General features: G+C 51.7%; 1 protein-coding gene across 1 annotated transcript; it reads left to right on the top strand.

The window, feature by feature from the left end:
• The first annotated feature begins 9,272 nt into the window (after positions 1-9,272).
• On the top strand, positions 9,273-15,163 carry CDCA3 (cell division cycle associated 3). Its single transcript, XM_073552965.1, has 6 exons — positions 9,273-9,576; positions 12,266-12,419; positions 12,497-12,629; positions 13,060-13,317; positions 13,421-13,539; positions 14,874-15,163. Exons 2-6 carry the CDS (start codon positions 12,297-12,299, stop codon positions 14,994-14,996), a joined length of 756 nt encoding a protein of 251 aa, XP_073409066.1. The 5' UTR covers positions 9,273-9,576; positions 12,266-12,296; the 3' UTR covers positions 14,997-15,163.
• The last annotated feature ends 2,968 nt before the right edge of the window (positions 15,164-18,131 follow it).

The following is an 18,131-nucleotide window of genomic DNA, read 5'->3' as shown; positions in this document are numbered from 1 at the left end:
CCCCAGCATGGTATAATACAGCCCAGCATGGTATATAGCCCCCCCAGCATGGTATAGTACAGCCCAGCATGGTATATAGCCCCCCCAGCATGGTATAGTACAGCCCAGCATGGTATATAGCCCCCCAGCATGGTATAATACAGCACAGCATGGTATATAGCCCCCCCAGCATGGTATATAGCCCCCCAGCATGGTATATTAGCCCCCCAGCATGGTATAGTACAGCCCAGCATGGTATATAGCCCCCCAGCATGGTATAGTACAGCCCAGCATGGTATATAGCCCCCCAGCATGGTATATTAGCCCCCCAGCATGGTATATTAGCCCCCCAGCATGGTATAGTACAGCCCAGCATGGTATATAGCCCCCCAGCATGGTATATAGCCCCCCAGCATGGTATATTAGCCCCCCAGCATGGTATATTAGCCCCCCAGCATGGTATAGTACAGCCCAGCATGGTATATAGCCCCCCAGCATGGTATATAGCCCCCCAGCATGGTATATTAGCCCCCCAGCATGGTATATTAGCCCCCCAGCATGGTATAGTACAGCCCAGCATGGTATATAGCCCCCCAGCATGGTATATAGCCCCCCAGCATGGTATATTAGCCCCCCAGCATGGTATATTAGCCCCCCAGCATGGTATAGTACAGCCCACTCGTGTTTTGGTACGGTGTGTAGCAATCCTGATGCATCCTGATCCAGATTAGATCCCTATACTTAACATAGGGACGCACGGACCTGCGTTTGCATCAGGATCAGGAGGCATCATGTGCACCGACACATATCACAGCACTTCCTAATTCACAAAGGACATCAACAAAAAATGCCACAATACAGGGTAAGACTACAACCGAGGAGGAGGCGGGGCCTGATCACAAGAGCTGACACTCTGAGGAAGCAGCAATGCTGAGTAACAGTCTGCACTGCGTCACACAGGGGGAGAGCGAGGCCCTCACTGCACAGGCAAAGACCTAGAACCAGGACTGCGGAAAACGGATTTCTATTTAAAAAAAGAGCCGTTTAAAGAGTCAAAACAGCCGGCTCTTTATGGTGAGCGGAGCTGAATGAGTCGGATCACAAAAAAGAGCCGAACTTCCCATCACTAGTCCTCTGGCCTCACAGTCTCATTGGGGAACGGGGCGCGAGAGGACAGACGGCGCATGTGCGGGAAGCAATGACAGAGCAAAGCCTTCGAAGGGGTTACTGCTCATGCGCCGTCCTGCGACAGACATGATTGATGAGGGCAAAAAAAGGTTTTCACCTCCTAAAAATTGGAAAATATAAAATAACCTTTGCTAGAGATAAGAGTTTATGCGAGATAGCAGAGAGCCTCATTTATCAAATCTGAAAGATATTTTTTTTTAAATCTGTTGCCCATAGCAACCAATCAATCATCGGCTTACTTTTTGAAAGAACAGAGTAGGGAATGAAAGAAGCTTAGTGATTGGTTACGAAAAAGTAAATGTATCTGGTTTGTTGTATAAAACGCCCACCTTCAATAAAAATTGCATTAAAGTAGGATGTAATCAAATGTATTTAATATATATGGGTGCATATTAGGGCCGTCCACGTGCCACAAAAACAGATGCACGCCAGCTGCGATGTGGGGCGATTTACGCCATCGTTTACGACAATTACTGGAGTAAATGATGGCGGATCAGTCAGGATGAGGCCTACCACGCCCGTCTCACTAATCTCAGCCCAGAAAACACAATGGACAATGATAAATTCCCTCCACAAGCGGTAAAAAACATTTCCGCATTAGGGGGCCCCAATAAGACGGTGTTCACACTGAGGTTTCTGAGGCGTTTCCTGGAGCCGGTCTTCTCCAAAATCCTCCTCCCAAGCGGCTTCAAAAACTCCTGGAAATCTCCCCCTCTGTATATATTTCTTTGCCATTTTCTTGTTCATATGAGTTTATTGAGCTTTTTTTTTTTATTTCTGAAGAGGTTTTGAAAACTGCCTGATAAAAAAACATAAAGTGTGCGTCACTTCTGTGAGGAGGATCCTGATGGCATCGGCTTCAAATTAGGAGCTTTCCAATCCAAAGGCTGCGAAGAATGATGGAGGCCAAAAAAATCCTTCCAAAACGCTTAAGGAAGAGAAAAAATCCTTCAAAAACTCTGCAAAATGGTCTCTGGGGCTGTAAGGGTTCACATGCGAGAAACTCGGACGAGTCTCGCACGTCAACACCCGGCACTGCTGCTGCCGGTGCTCGGAGCGTCCAGCTGCATGTATTGCTATGCGGCCACACACTCCCCGCTCCTGAGTGCCGGGTATTAACATGAGAGACTCGTCTGAGTTTCTCGCATGTGTGATCCCGACCTAAGGAGGGGACCCAGGAGCGCCTCCAGCTTCACACGCGGCAGATACCGGCTGTGTCACACTCCGTTTTCACGATCACTTTTTCATATTGCAGCATTTCTGCACCCATGAACTAAATTAGGTTTCTTTGTTTTTTTTACTTGCGTTTTTTTTTTTGCTCGCTGTTTTAAACGCTGCATTTTTGTCTTTCTTTTTGGTGCGTCATGTTTTAAATAAAGCGGTTTTGTTTTTGATGCTCTCTGGCATTTGGCTTTGATAAGCCTTTATTGATGCAGTCTTGTGCGGATTACGTGCCTTTTACACCTGCGGATATTCTACATGTAAAATAATTCTGGTGGAAAAATCCGCGTGCATTACTCAGCGTGCCTGCAAGAGAAATGGATGTGTGTTGGATTTGAAACCCGCACCGCAGGTCAGTTCACGCTGAGTAAAAATCCGCACACCAATCCGCAGCGTGTGCACATACTCTAATACCCGCGCACTCGGGATTGTATGTATTTCTATGCAGCTGAGCGCTCTAGTCCCGATTGCAGTGCCAGGTATTAAGATGTGAGACTTGTGTGAGTTTCTCGCAAGTCTGACCCCAGCCTTAAAGGGGTTGTCTCTTTTCAAAAAATCTCAAACATTAGGCGCAGTTTTCTATAAACCCCCCTGCCCCCCCCCAAAAAAAGCCACCATCTTTATTCACCCTTCCTGGGCCTCCGCTTTCACTCTTGGGGTCTGGTACTATCTGCAATGCTGACATCACATCGCAGAGCAGCAGCCAATCACTGAGCTAGGCCGCTCTGCCCAGGTAGACAGAGCACCCCACAAAGAGCCGCTGAGGTCACTCATTGGCTACAGCTCTGTCAACATATCGTTAGTTCCGCAGACAGCGGGATCAGCGGCAGAGACTCAGTGCTAGACTGAGAAGAGTGAATAAAGCCCGGTTTACTTTTTTCAACTGCGCCAGGAACCAAGATTCTAAGGGTTTAACAGCAGTGGTTGGAGCACAGTCAGTAGCTGCTGGTTATGGTTTGTGCTCTACTCTGTATATACCAGCACCTGACTTGTGCCGTATACATTCTGAGGATATCAGTAAGGCCGGGATCACACTTGCGAGTGCAATGCGAGAAACTTGCGCATCAATACCCGGCACTGCCGCCGGCACTCGGGACCGGAGAAATACATGGAGCCGAACACTCCGCTCCCGAGTGCCGGGTATTGATGCGCAAGTTTCTCGCAAGTGTGATCCCGGCCTAAAAGGTTAAATATCTCCATTCTTGAAAGCGGAGAGGATTTTTAATAATTTGCAAAGTTGCTAGTCTTTACATGCACTTTGCAATATTAACCCTTAATGACCATGGGACAACGCGTCTAACAGCGATGGGTTTGGTTCGGTTCTCGTGTGAATTGATTGCGCCTGATCTGCACCTGTGCACTCGACCTGATCCCATCCCACTTCATACCAAACCTCACCACAGTCTTCATCCCAAACCTAACCCATCTCTTCAACCTATCACTAACAACTGGTGTTTTCCCCTCAAGCTTTAAACATGCCTCCATCACACCTATCCTCAAAAAGCCCTCTCTTGACCCATCCTCTGTATCTAGCTATCGCCCTATATCACTTCTCCCCTACGCCTCCAAGCTACTGGAACAACACGTCTACCTTGAACTGTCCTCCCATCTCTCCTCTTGCTCCCTCTTCGACCGCTTAGAATCTGGCTTCCAGTCACACCACTCCACTGAAACTGCCCTTACTAAGGTCACCAATGACCTCTTAACCGCCAAGAGCAAGCGACACTACTCTGTCCTCCTCCTCCTGGACCTGTCCTCTGCCTTTGACACAGTGGACCATTCCCTATTATTACAGACCCTCTCATCCCTCGGCATCACAGACTTGGCCCTATCCTGGATCTCATCATACCTAACAGACCGGACATTCAGCGTCTCCCACTCACACACCACCTCCTCACCGCGCCCCCTACGTTCATTCCTCACCCAAGAATCTGCAAAAACCCTAGTCCATGCCCTCATCATCTCCCGCCTTGACTACTGCAACCTCCTGCTCTGTGGCCTCCCCTCTAACACTCTCGCACCCCTCCAATCTATTCTTAACTCTGCTGCCCGACTAATCCACCTGTCCCCCCGCTATTCCCCAGCTTCTCCCCTCTGTCAATCCCTTCACTGGCTCCCAATTGCCCAGAGACTCCATTATAAAACCCTAACCATGACATAGAAAGACATCCACAACCTGTCTCCTCCATACATCTGTGACCTCGTCTCCCGGTACTTTCCCGCACGTAACCTTCGATCCTCACAAGATCTCCTTCTGTACTCCCCTCTTATCTCCTCTTCCCACAATCGCATACAAGATTTCTTTCGCGCATCCCCTCTACTCTGGAACTCTCTACCACAACATATCAGACTCTCACCTACCATCGAAACCTTCAAAAAGAGCCTGAAGACCCACCTCTTCCGACAAGCCTATAACCTGCAGTAACCACCGATCAACCAAACCGCTGCACGACCAGCTCTACCCTCGCCTACTGTATTATCACCCATCCCTTGTAGATTGCGAGCTCTCGCGGGCAGGGTCCTCTCTCCTCCTGTACCAGTTATGACTTGTATTGTTTAAGTTTATTGTACTTGTTTTTATGTATACTCCTCCTTACATGTAAAGCGCCATGGAATAAATGGCGCTATAACAATAATAATAATAATAATAATAATAATCTGTATGTAAATTCCTCGGTGTTTCCATTAGTTCTCACAAGAAAAGTTGGAAAGATGCGAAATAGGAGCAAGAGCAGTCCGGGTGGGATCCACCTCCTGTCGCCCCTCAGGGCTGTCAGCACTTTTAATGCTATACTTTTTTTTTTTTAAATCCCTTCACTGACAGCAAGCAGAGCTCTTGAGAAAGTCGAGAATTCCAGGAAAGGCGATTATTGATTCACATAAATTATATTCCCTGCAATCGGAAGAACTTTCCATGATGATTACAACCTATGATAATGAATAAAGTGGCCATCAGCTGTGCAGGGGACTTGCCCCCCTGAGTTCAGTCTGTTGCCCACTATTGCCTATAGCAGTAAACTAAACAGCTGTTTATTAATGTCAATCATGTGACACGATCCACGTGAGCAGGCCACGCTCTTTAAACTTGTGTCCGCATTGTAGCAGCCATTTTGTTGACAATTGCCTTAAACACTTTTAATTATCGTCCCTGTCAAAATGGCCGCCATCGACTAGGAGTAGGTAAGTGCGCTCTACTTTATGTGACACAATGCACAATGGAATTCGACCAATCATGTTTCAAAGCTGTTACCATGACATCTAAATTAGCCAATCACTTAGCTAACCCAACTGGTGGACGTAAGGGGCGGGATGGTTTTTCCTCCCAGCCAATCAGCGATGGGCAATGCTTGTGATTGGCTGAAGCGCTTAGTTTGAATGTTGCGGTTAGGAAGTTGTTGGCTCAGTTAGTGATGGGAAGTTCGGCTCTTTTTTGTGATCCGGCTCATTCAGCTCCGCTCACCATAAAGAGCCGGCTCTTTAAACGGCTCTTTTTTAAATAGAAATCCGTTTTCCGCAGTCCTGGTTCTAGGTCTTTGCCTGTGCAGTGAGGGCCTCGCTCTCCCCCTGTGTGACGCAGTGCAGACTGTTATTCAGCATTGCTGCTTCCTCAGAGTGTCAGCTCTTGTGATCAGGCCCCGCCTCCTCCTCGGTTGTAGTCTTACCCTGTATTGTGACATTTTTTGTTGATGTCCTTTGTGAATTAGGAAGTGCTGTGATATGTGTCGGTGCACCTGATGCCTCCTGATCCTGATGCAAACGCAGCTCCGTGCGTCCCTATGTTAAGTATAGGGCCGGGATCACACATGCGAGAAATACGGCCGAGTCTCGCATGGTAATACCCGGCACTGCTGTCAGCACTCAGGAGCGGAGCGTGCGGCTGCATAGCAATACATGGAGCTGCACGCTCCGCTCCTGAGTGCTGACAGCAGTGCCGGGTATTACCATGCGAGACTCGGCCGTATTTCTCGCATGTGTGATCCCGGCCAAAGGATCTAATCTGGATCAGGATGCATCAGGATTGCTACACATCACCACGCATCGTACCAAAACACGAGTGGGCTGTATCATACCATGCTGGGGGGACGGGGCTATATACCATGCTGGGGGGCTATATACCAAGCTGTGCTGTATTATACTATGCTGCGTTCGGCGCACACGGGCGCACCTTCAAAAGTGCGCAACGCAGGGCAAAATCCTGCTAGCGCACGATCTGCGCACCCTGTCATGCTAATGACAGGGTGTGCAGATCGCAAGTGCCCATGTGCGCTAGAAGGCGGCAATTACCGGAAGGGGCGGGCAGGGGGTGGGGCTTAGGGCGGCCGTGCGCAACCCGTCGCTGCGCTATAAAGCGCAAATGTGAAACTAGCCTAACCCAACACAAAGTCACCATTCGTAGTATCCAAGGGAAGGGGTTTCATAATAAGTCAGACACCAGTCCATGCATCCATCACCATACACACACAGCATAATATGCTTACACTAGCGCACGGACGAGCCGCCATGCGGGCTTTTTATAGCCATGCGCTTCCGGGACCTTCCAGTACCCTGGAAAGGACCAATCAGATCAGACGCAGGACCTGAGCATGTGACCCCTGCTCTCCAGTGAGAGGTCACCTTACGGGCATGCCTAGTAGCACGGCATGAGGACTTAGCCTCTGGAGCGGTTCCCTGCAGAGCAGGTTGCGCTACCATTGCTGCACCAGAGGTGGCAGCAACATCCAGACTGTCAGAGCGAGTCTGAGCAGCACGCCTGGCTCGCCGTGATTGCTGAGCAGCGGTCGGAGGAGAATGGGAGACCGCAGGATGTCTGGCTCTGGATTCCTGCCGTGCAGTGTCAGGAATCCGACGCCTAACAATACCAGGCTGGGGGGAATATACCATGATGCTGGGCTGTATTATACCATGCTGGGGGGGGCTATATACCATGCTGGGGGGGGCTATATACCATGCTGTGCTGTATTATACTATGCTGGAGGGGCTATATACCATGCTGGGCTGTATTATACCATGGTGGGTTATATACCATGTGTTGCTGGGCTATACACTATGCGGCTGTGTTATATACCATGGGGGTACATTTTACATTATATTCTATAAGGGGAGGCTGTGTTATATAATATGGGGGGGCTACATTATATACTATAGGGGGCTGTATTATATTCTATGGAGGGGCTACATTATACTATATAAGGGGCTGCATTATATCCTATGAGGGGATTGCCATATATTCTATGGAGGGGCTGCATTATACTATATGGGGGGGACTGCATTATATTCTATGGGGGGTTACATTATATTTTATACAGATATTATATCCAGCCCTGCATAGACTCAATATTAGATAACAAATAACAAATAACTTTGTTGCCCTATGAAGGGGGGCCCGAAAAATTTCTTGCACAGGGGCCCACTACAGTCTATGTCCGCCCCTGCAGTAGTCTGAACGCAGCCCCGCTCGTGCAGCCCCTAACCAGGTGCCCCCATGTTATATACATGCTCCCTATACATTTTATTATCATTACCACAGCATAGCACAGGGCACCAGCCCTTCTAGTGAGGGGGGAAAGATCACTGTATGACAGAGCAGCATGCGGGCATAGTCTGTATTATGTCTGCAGACTGGTCCCATACAGCACATCCCTCACTCCCGAGCATGCTCAGTGCCGCAGAACGGATTCCTGCACATGGAAGCACCTGGATCCGTGTTCTCCTGGATCCGTGTTCTCCTGGATCCGTGTTCTCCTGGATCCGTGTTCTCCTGGATCCGTGCTCCATAGAGCTCCATGTTAATTCCAGACGTGTAGCCGCGGATCCGTGCGTCTCCCTGTGCCTGCGTGTTTTTCAGATGACACAAAACTGCAACAAGTTGCGTTTTTGTGCATCTGATAAAATATGCAGACACAGCGATCTGTGGGAAAACGGTGACACCTGGATGCACAGTCCCATCCGTCACCACTGAGAGTCAATGGAGACGAAAACGGATCCGTGTGCAGCCGAAATATGCAAGTGTGACACCAGCTTACCCCTATATAATGACTGGGGCTGGACCTGATCTCTCCACAGGTTTTACCTAAAATCACTTTACATTACTTCCCCCACCCTTAGGGCTCATACTCACTAGCGAGAGAGTCGCGTGATTCTCGTGTGAGTCTCTCGCATGGAAACCTGGCGCTGCCGCCGGCACTGGGACCGGAGGGGGCGGCTGCATAGAAGTACATGTATCCACACGCTGCGGTCCCAGTGCTGGCGGCAGTGCCGGGTTTCCATGCACAAGAATCTCGTGCGTCTCTCACAAGTGAGTGTGAGCCGTTAGCAGCCACCGTCTCTCCTCCTCCCGGCAGTGTCGTCCTGAATCCTCCTGGCCCTGCGATCAGCGGGATCGTCACATAGCGGCACTAACGCTGTAACGGAGGAGGTATCGCCCCCATTGGCCGCAATGCTACTAACGCATCCAAAACCGGCCTGAAGCGTTACTCCATGGCGCCCCCACAAATGCTGCAGACCGCGCTCCAGGGGGCGCCATGGAGTAACGCATCAGGCCGGTTTTGGATGCGTTAGTCTCATTGCGGCCAATGGGGGCGCTAACTCCTCCGTTACAGCGTTGGTGCCGCTATGTGACGATCCCGGTGATCGCAGGCCATAAACGCAATGTGAACCCGGCCTAACACTATGAGATGATGACAATGTGCGGAGCCTCTCCTCCTGCACACCATATACTGTGTGTATACGCCAGGGGGGAGGGGCCAGGAGAGTGGAGCTTTATTCGGGACTAGAGGTGACACACAGCTCACTGCAGATGATGATGAGGACAATGTGCTGCGTCCCTCCTCTCACACAGTCACACACTATATATGGAGGAACTGGCAGGATATACTCCGGACTGAAGGGTTAACTCCCCTGCATTTACCCACAGCTCCTCCTCTCCTGACCGCTCCTCCCCCCAGATGAGTCACAGGCAGGCTTCACTGCTTCCAGGCGCCAGAAAAAAAAACAACGGCTCATTTACCCTGCAGAGCCGGCTCATTTCGTTCACAGCAGAGAGCCGGCTCTTTGTATCGGATCGTTCACGAACGACACATCACTATTGTGATTGGCTGAGGCGCTTAGTTTGAATGTTGCGGTTAGGAAGTTGTTGGCTCAGTAGGTGCTGGACACCGGGAGAGCGGACGCAGAGCGGAGCTGGGACGCGTGAGTATGGCGGCCGGGAGCGCCGGTGACTGTGGGGCTGAGGAGGCCGCGGCCTGAGCGCAGGGGCTTTAGGGGGGACTGTAACCCTTACAGGGCCGGGCTGGGGCTGTTTTCTCTCCTTCTTCCAGGATCCATAACTTCTTTGTTTGTGGACTTGGTGTCCCGCTGGTTTTAATCTTCATTTTGGGGACGTGCAGGTGTCTGGTCACTGTACATTGCTGGATCTCATAGACACTGGAGCCCCAAGATGGTGGCAGCGGGGGTGGGAGAGGGCGCAGTGAGCACCGTACACGCTCCCAATGTCAGCGGGCTCCGCGCACTCGCACCTTGAGGGTGGCGCAAATTGTTTATTATGCTTTGCTTATATAGCGCCATTAATTCCTCAGCGCTTTACAGACATCATCGCTGTCTCCTTTGGGGCTCACAATCTACATTCCCCATCAGGATGTCTTGGGAATGTGGGAGGAATCCAAGGAACCCGGAGGAAACCCCACACAAACACGGGGAGAACATACAAACTGCTTGCAAATGCTGGGGGGGGGGTACGGCGCGTTGGAGGGGAAGGAGCTGGGGGGGGGGGGTATGGCGGGTTGGAGGGGAAGGAGACGGGGGGTACGGCGGGTTGGAGGGGAAGGAGACGGGGGGGGTATGGCGGGTTGGAGGGGAAGGAGACGGGGGGGTACGGCGGGTTGGAGGGGAAGGAGACGGGGGAGAGGTACGGCGCGTTGGAGGGGAAGGAGCTGGGGGGTACAGCGGGTTGGAGGGGAAGGAGCTGGGTGGGGGTACGGCGGGTTGGAGGGGAAGGAGCTGGGTGGGGGTACGGCGGGTTGGAGGGGAAGGAGCTGGGTGGGGGTACGGCGGGTTGGAGGGGAAGGAGCTGGGTGGGGGTACGGCGGGTTGGAGGGGAAGGAGCTGGGGGGGGTACGGCGGGTTGGAGGGGAAGGAGCTGGGTGGGGGTACGGCGGGTTGGAGGGGAAGGAGCTGGGTGGGGGTACGGCGGGTTGGAGGGGAAGGAGCTGGGTGGGGGTACGGCGGGTTGGAGGGGAAGGAGCTGGGTGGGGGTACGGCGGGTTGGAGGGGAAGGAGCTGGGTGGGGGTACGGCGGGTTGGAGGGGAAGGAGCTGGGTGGGGGTACGGCGGGTTGGAGGGGAAGGAGCTGGGTGGGGGTACGGCGGGTTGGAGGGGAAGGAGCTGGGGGGGATACGGCGGGTTGGAGGGGAAGGAGACGGGGGGGTACGGCGGGTTGGAGGGGAAGGAGCTGGGGGGTACAGCGGGTTGGAGGGGAAGGAGCTGGGGGGTACAGCGGGTTGGAGGGGAAGGAGCTGGGTGGGGGTACGGCGGGTTGGAGGGGAAGGAGCTGGGTGGGGGTACGGCGGGTTGGAGGGGAAGGAGCTGGGTGGGGGTACGGCGGGTTGGAGGGGAAGGAGCTGGGTGGGGGTACGGCGGGTTGGAGGGGAAGGAGCTGGGTGGGGGTACGGCGGGTTGGAGGGGAAGGAGCTGGGTGGGGGTACGGCGGGTTGGAGGGGAAGGAGCTGGGTGGGGGTACGGCGGGTTGGAGGGGAAGGAGCTGGGTGGGGGTACAGCGGGTTGGAGGGGAAGGAGCTGGGTGGGGGTACAGCGGGTTGGAGGGGAAGGAGCTGGGTGGGGGTACGGCGGGTTGGAGGGGAAGGAGCTGGGGGGGATACGGCGGGTTGGAGGGGAAGGAGACGGGGGGGTACGGCGGGTTGGAGGGGAAGGAGCTGGGGGGTACGGCGGGTTGGAGGGGAAGGAGCTGGGGGGTACGGCGGGTTGGAGGGGAAGGAGCTGGGGGGTACGGCGGGTTGGAGGGGAAGGAGCTGGGTGGGGGTACGGCGGGTTGGAGGGGAAGGAGCTGGGGAGGGGTACAGCGGGTTGGAGGGGAAGGAGCTGGGGAGGGGTACAGCGGGTTGGAGGGGAAGGAGCTGGGTGGGGGTACGGCGGGTTGGAGGGGAAGGAGCTGGGTGGGGGTACGGCGGGTTGGAGGGGAAGGAGCTGGGTGGGGGTACGGCGGGTTGGAGGGGAAGGAGCTGGGGGGGGATACGGCGGGTTGGAGGGGAAGGAGACGGGGGGGTACGGCAGGTTGGAGGGGAAGGAGACGGGGGGGGTACGGCGGGTTGGAGGGGAAGGAGATGGGGAGAGGTACGGCGGGTTGGAGGGGAAGGAGCTGGGTGGGGGTACGGCGCGTTGGAGGGGAAGGAGCTGGGTGGGGGTACGGCGCGTTGGAGGGGAAGGAGCTGGGTGGGGGTACGGCGCGTTGGAGGGGAAGGAGCTGGGTGGGGGTACGGCGCGTTGGAGGGGAAGGAGCTGGGTGGGGGTACGGCGCGTTGGAGGGGAAGGAGCTGGGTGGGGGTACGGCGCGTTGGAGGGGAAGGGGGAAGGTACAGCGGGCTGGGGGGGAGGTATGGCGGGTTGGAGGGGAAGGAGCCGCTTGGGGGGGTACGGCGGGCTGGAGAGGAAGGGGAGGGCGGGGGAAGGTACGGCTGGATGGAGGGGAAGTGGCCGGGGAATCGTTCGGGGGGGGTTACGGTGGGCTGGAGGGGCCAGGGAGCTGCGCAGACATGGGGGCAGAGGAAGTAATGAGGTGCTGCAGAGACTGTACTTTATAGATGATGTGTCTGTATTGCTGCAGTGTTGGAAGTTGTAATCCTAGTAATAATCTCGTCCCCTTCAGGTCAGTGATTCTGGATTGTGGTTTTTCCAAGATGGGTGCAGCAGATTCTAGAGAGCAGCAGGTGACACCATCTCGTCCTCTACGAAACCTCCACCTGTTGCGCGTGATTGACCCCCGTTCCCCTACGGCGGGGATCCCCAGGACTCCTATCGAGGTGGGTACTTGTGATGCCCGCTTATTTCTGTTGTCTTTCACCCTGAGATGTCTGATCCCATCCGTCTGCTCCTACAGGTTGTGGAGTCTCCACAGAGTTCTCGCAACGTAGTGGCAGCAGAGGAAGAAGCAGCAGAGCCCCCCAGAACAAGTGACCCACGCTCCCCCACACAGGGCATTGCACGCACCCCCCTGCGCGCTTCTTTACATGGTGAGACTCCCCAGCTCATGGCGCCTACCTATACCGGTGCAATGCAGCACACTCAGGACTAGCAAACGATCAATGTTTCCAATCACTGATGGCAAGCAGAGCGCATTTTGGAAAGTCACCGATGATTGATCGGGGCGTGTCACATCCTTGTGTGTAGGGACGGTTGTGACGGCTGCATATAGGGGTGACGGTCCTGATAGTCAGTCGGTTGTTACCCAGCTTGCTGCCTTAGACACTGATCACACCAGATGTGTCGTTCCGGCTCTAAGAAAGCGGGGCTGTAGCAGCAGTCATGTTGCTTGTCACCCAGCTCTCCCTTAGCATGGTAATTAGGGCATGGAGCGGCGGAGGACGACTTGAGGACTTCTATTTTCAGGGAACTCTATAGGTTAAGCTGCTATTAACCCTCTAATTGTCTTTTCTTTTCCAGCTTCCTTGAACCTTCTGGCTAAGCAGCTCAGTGAGGTGTTTGTCTCTGAGGATTCTGGGACTGAGGGCAGCCCGGAAGCCAATAATGAAGCTCCGGCTGAGTCCCCAGACGACCAACCATCGAGTGACGCGCGCCCTCCACCCGTCAAGGAAGAAGAGAAGGAGCCGGAGCCTGCGGCGGAACCTGTGACGTCTCCAGAGCCGCCTCCGCCCACCGTGCAGCAACAGAAACCAAGGGGCAAATCTCCACATGCCACAGGTGATGCCACTGAGCCAAACTTTAGTTATAACCTGGTGCAGACGTTGTGGCTTTCTGTAGGGTTTCTGCTGTGCTCGTGTCACTGTGTCTTCTCCTCTTGTAGGTACAAAGAATGTTCGCCAGCGACCCAGGAAAGCGTTGGTCTCCCCTGCCCATGGCCGGTCGCCATTGAAAATCCTGCAGGAAGACTGTTCACCCAGCATGGCGGCGCAAAACCGACAGGTAAAGCTGTGATTGCTCAAAGTACCAGAAAATACAAAACTGCCGAAATCCAGTGCCACTATTCACTGATGGGGTCTGCATAAACCAGACACATAATGTTATGTCTGTGGCGCTTTGAGTCCCATGATGACGTGACGTGGGGACCGCCAGGGTGGTGTCGGGGCCAGGGGTCACCCCCCCAAATCTAAGATCATGTGCCTAAAGTGATGGTCACAAACAAAACCGTGCGTGTGGTGGAGTTTTTAGCCATTGGTTTGATCCTGGGAAATCCTCCTTGAAGGATATTTTGATATCTTGAGAATGCCCCTTAATCAGTAGGATATGGGGTTGGAGGTCTGATCACTGGGACCTGAAACGACCCTGAAAGTTGGGCTGTGCAAAGCTGCGCCTAAATGGAGTAGTTAAATCGGTGTTAGGCCGGGATCACACATGCAAGAAACATGGCCGAGTCTTGCATGTTAATACCCGGCACTCGGATCGTAGCATGCGGCTGCATAGCAATACATGGAGCCAGACGCTCCGCTCCTGAGTGCCGGGTATTAACGTGCAAGACTCAGCCATGTTTCTCGCATGTGTGATCCCGGCCTTATAGAGAGCGATGCTACATTTAGGTGGAGCCCTGCTCTCGGGATCCGGGGGGGATCACAGCAGTCGGCTCCTTGGTGATCAGGAGGTTATTTCCTATTTTATGGATGGGGGACAACGTTGAATCTTGGGGAAATCTCATTTAACTTCATGCTGTGTGCAGTTAATGAAGCCGCTCTCTGCCGTGCCCTAGGCCGGAAATCCCAGCATGACCTGATATCCATTTCCTTTGTGGCTTTTTTGCTCTGTACATGATGGGGGGGGGGGGACACACATTCGGGGTGGGAGTGCAGCAAGCAAAAATGATATAATCAGGAGAGGCCATGTTTCCATTAGTGTAAATGATGCTAGTAACAGGGTAGTGGATGTGACTTCATAGAACCTCGTGCTCACTGTGCGTTTGTCATGCAGTTTTTCCATATAGGCTTTTGTGATGCGCAAAAAAAAAAATACATGTAAAAATCCCAGTGATTTTTGCATGAAAGGCACATTACTAAACTTGCCGGCACCTGTTGAAAAACTTATGTGGGAGGAGGGGAGCAGCGTGTTTTTTTTTTTTTTTTTTTTTGCGCATATATGAACGTGTGCTATATGTTTGGGGTCTGGTTTGGTCGGTCGGACCTCCTGCAGTCGGCTCTATGTAAGGTCACATTGAACCAACATTTTCAAAATGAATTTGGGTCTCAAAGTTTCTGAAATTCGGTATATGGGATAATCTGCTGACGTTGGATTGTCTTTCCGGTTTGCAGGTGAAAATCATCCCCTTCCAGTCTGAGCAGTCCTCGTCTCTCAGGACCACGAAGATCTCACACACCAGCTGGGAAATGTCTCATAATAAGGAGAACACACATTACACGCAGAGCGAAAGCTGAGCCCCTGCCGACCTCTCCCAATTATTGAGCATGGGTGTATATATGTGTACTTGGCATACCGTGCCCCCCGCACCTCTACATCCGCTGCTGCCGCTATACTCGTACACTACTACTGTAAATATTTCTGTTGTATGTAGGACCAAATAAATGTGACTTTTTAAATATTAGTGATGTCTGATTAAGATCATTGCGTTATTCAGGTGTAAGGAAAAGGCAATCTGCTTTCTGCATTGAACGTTAATAGTGATGTCATCCTTTCTCCACAGGGAGCACTGATCCCTACTGAATACAAACCAGAGGTACTAAAGGGTTAATACTCCAAATAACCCCCCTCCAGTAATCCCGATGTAAAGAGCTTAGTGCCCCTGAGAACGAGGCTCCGCAGCCCCTTCCTGAATGGAGCAGAGGTGCACACGTCCGGCCTTGTTCTCTGGGTTTTAAAGGGAATCTGTCACCCCCCCCCCCAGGTGCTTGTAAGCTATTACTATGGGCATACAGGTAATAGAATGTTTAAAATCGTCTTACCTGTGTGGCTCATAGCTGCGGTCTAGTTGTGGAGAAAATAGGGTCTTAACAATTTCTTCCAGGCTCTGGGGCGTGTGGTGCCTGGAATAAATCTGTCTCCTGTCTTCATTATAATAAACCCCCTCTTACCATGCAAGTCACACTGACCTGTGACGTGCAGTTGTGGTGCTGTAATCTCGCACCTGCGCCCTGCACTAGTGCTGTTCTGGGTTCCTTTCCTGCCCTTCTATACAGGCACCGGTGAGTCACTGCACAGTAGCATGGGTGGGGGGTGATATAATGAAGTCAGGAGGTAGATTTCTTCCAGACACAGCACGCTCCGGAGCTAATGAGAAATCATTAGCATAAAACCTTTAACCCCTTTCTGCCATATGACGTACTATCCCGTCCATGTGCCCTGGGACTTAATTCCCATGGACGGGATAGTACGTCATAAAGATAAGCAGCGCCCACGTGGTGAGCGCCACTTATCGCGGCTGGGTGTCAGCTAATTATCATAGCTGACACCCGGCACAATGTGTCAGGGGCGGTCACGGACCGCCCCCGACACGTTAACCCCTTGCACACCGCGATCAAACATGATCGCGGTGTACCGGGGGTTGCAGGGAGGGGGGCTCCCTCCGTGCTTCCCTGAACCCCCCAACGGCAGCGCAATATGCAGCGCTGCTGCGGGTGGCTCCTTCCCTGCAGGCCCCCGAATCCAAGATGGCGACGGGGGCCTGCAGGGAGCAGGCATGAGGAAGTCTGCAGCACTGCCTGTGACAGATCGCTGATCTGTCACAGTGATCTGTGATGTGACAGATCAGTGATCTGTCACAGGACAGTGATGTCCCACCTGGGACTGTAATAAAGTAAAAAAAAAAAAAGTGTTAAAATAATTTTTAAAAAAATTGCCAAATAAATTAGAAAAAAAAAAAATATTCCAATCCATTTTTTGGAAGAAAAAAAACAAAAGTACACATATTTGGTATCGCCGCGCCCGTAACAACCTGCCCTATAAAACTGTCCCATTAGTTAACCCCTTTAGCGAACGCCTTAAAAAATAAAAAGCAAAAAATAATTTATCATACCGCCGAACAAAAAGTGCAATAACGCGCGATCAAAGACGCATATAAATATCCATGGTAACGCTGAAAACGTCATCTCGTCCCGCAAAAAAATGAGCCACCACACAGCATCATCAGCAAAAAAATAAAAAAGTTATAGCTCGCAGAATAAAGCGATGCAAAAATAATTATTTTTTATAAATTGTTTTCATTGCATAAAACAGACAAAACAAAAAAACGACCTAAATGAGGTATCGCTGTAACCGTACTGACCCGAAGAATAAAACCGCTTTATCAATTTTACAGCACGCGGAACGGTGTAAACGCACCCCCCAAAAGAAATTCATGAAACGCTGGTTTTTGCTCATTCTGCGTCCCAAAGAATCGGAATAAAAAGCGATCAAAAAATGTCACGTGCCCGAAAATGGTACCAATAAAAACGTCAACTCGTCCCGCAAAAAATAAGACCTCACATGACTCGGTGGGTCAAAATACGGAAAAATTATAGCTCTCAATATGTGGTGATGCAAAAACTATTTTTACAATAAAAAGCGTCTTTTAGCGTGCGACAGCTGCCAAACATAAAAACCGCCATAAATAGTAAATCAAACCCCCCGTTATCACCCCCTTAGTTAGGGCAAAATAATAAAACTAAAAGAAAATGTATTTATCTCCATTTTCCCATTAGGGTTAGGGCTGAGATTAGGGTTAGGGGTGTGTTGGGGTTAGGGTTGGAGTTAGAATTGGGGGTTTCCACTGTTTGGGCACATCAGGGGCTCTCCAAAGGCAACATGGCGTCTGATCTCAATTCCAGCCAATTCTGCGTTGAAAAAGTCATATGGTGCTCCTTCCCTTCCAAGCTCTGCCATGTGCCCAAACAGTGTTTTACCCCCACATATAGGGTATCAGCCTACTCAGGACAAATTGCAAAACAACTTTTGGGGTCCAATTTCTCCTGTTACCCTTTGGAAAATAAAAAATTGGGGGCAAAAATATCATTTTTGTGGAAAAAAAAGATTTTTATATTTTCACGCCCGGGCGTTATAAACTGTGAAGCCCTTGGGGGTTCAAAGTGCTCACCACACATCTAGATAAGTTCCATGGGGGGTCTAGTTTCCAAAATTGGGCCACTTGTGGGGGGTTTCCACTGTTTAGGTACATCAGGGGCATCTCCAAAAGCAACATGACACCCGCAGACCATTCCATCAAAGTCTACATTCCAAAACGTCACTACATCCCTTCCGAGCCCCGACGTGTGCCCATACAGTAGTTTTCTCCCACATATGGGGTATCAGCGTACTCAGGACAAATTGCACAATAACTTTTAGGGTCCTGTTACCCTTGGGAAAATAAAAATTGGGGGTGAAAAGATCATTTTTGTGGAAAAAATATGATTTTTCAATTGTACCGCTGTACGTTATAAACTTCTGTGAAGCCCTTGTGGGTTCAAAGTTCTCACCACATATCTAGATAAGTTCCTTGGGGGGTCTAGTTTCCAAAATGGGGTCACGTGTGGGGGGTTTCCACTGTTTAGGCGCATCAGGGACTCTCCAAACGTGACATG

This window comes from Dendrobates tinctorius, unplaced genomic scaffold (assembly GCF_039654945.1).
Source record: "Dendrobates tinctorius isolate UK_male_01 unplaced genomic scaffold, ASM3965494v1 ptg000196l, whole genome shotgun sequence".
NCBI lineage: Eukaryota > Metazoa > Chordata > Amphibia > Anura > Dendrobatidae > Dendrobates > Dendrobates tinctorius.
The sequence above is the reverse complement of the archived record's forward strand: the minus strand, read 5'-3'. Positions and strand labels throughout refer to the sequence as shown.

What these genes read in the sequence shown, in the direction of transcription:
- CDCA3 (XM_073552965.1), top strand. Translation starts at nt 12,297, where the DNA reads ATGGGTGCAGCAGATTCTAGAGAGCAGCAGGTGACACCATCTCGTCCT. An exon ending in CAAATCTCCACATGCCACAG is followed by an intron (nt 13,318 to 13,420) that starts GTGATGCCACTG and finishes CTCCTCTTGTAG; the next exon opens with GTACAAAGAATGTTCGCCAG. An exon ending in TGGCGGCGCAAAACCGACAG is followed by an intron (nt 13,540 to 14,873) that starts GTAAAGCTGTGA and finishes TCCGGTTTGCAG; the next exon opens with GTGAAAATCATCCCCTTCCA.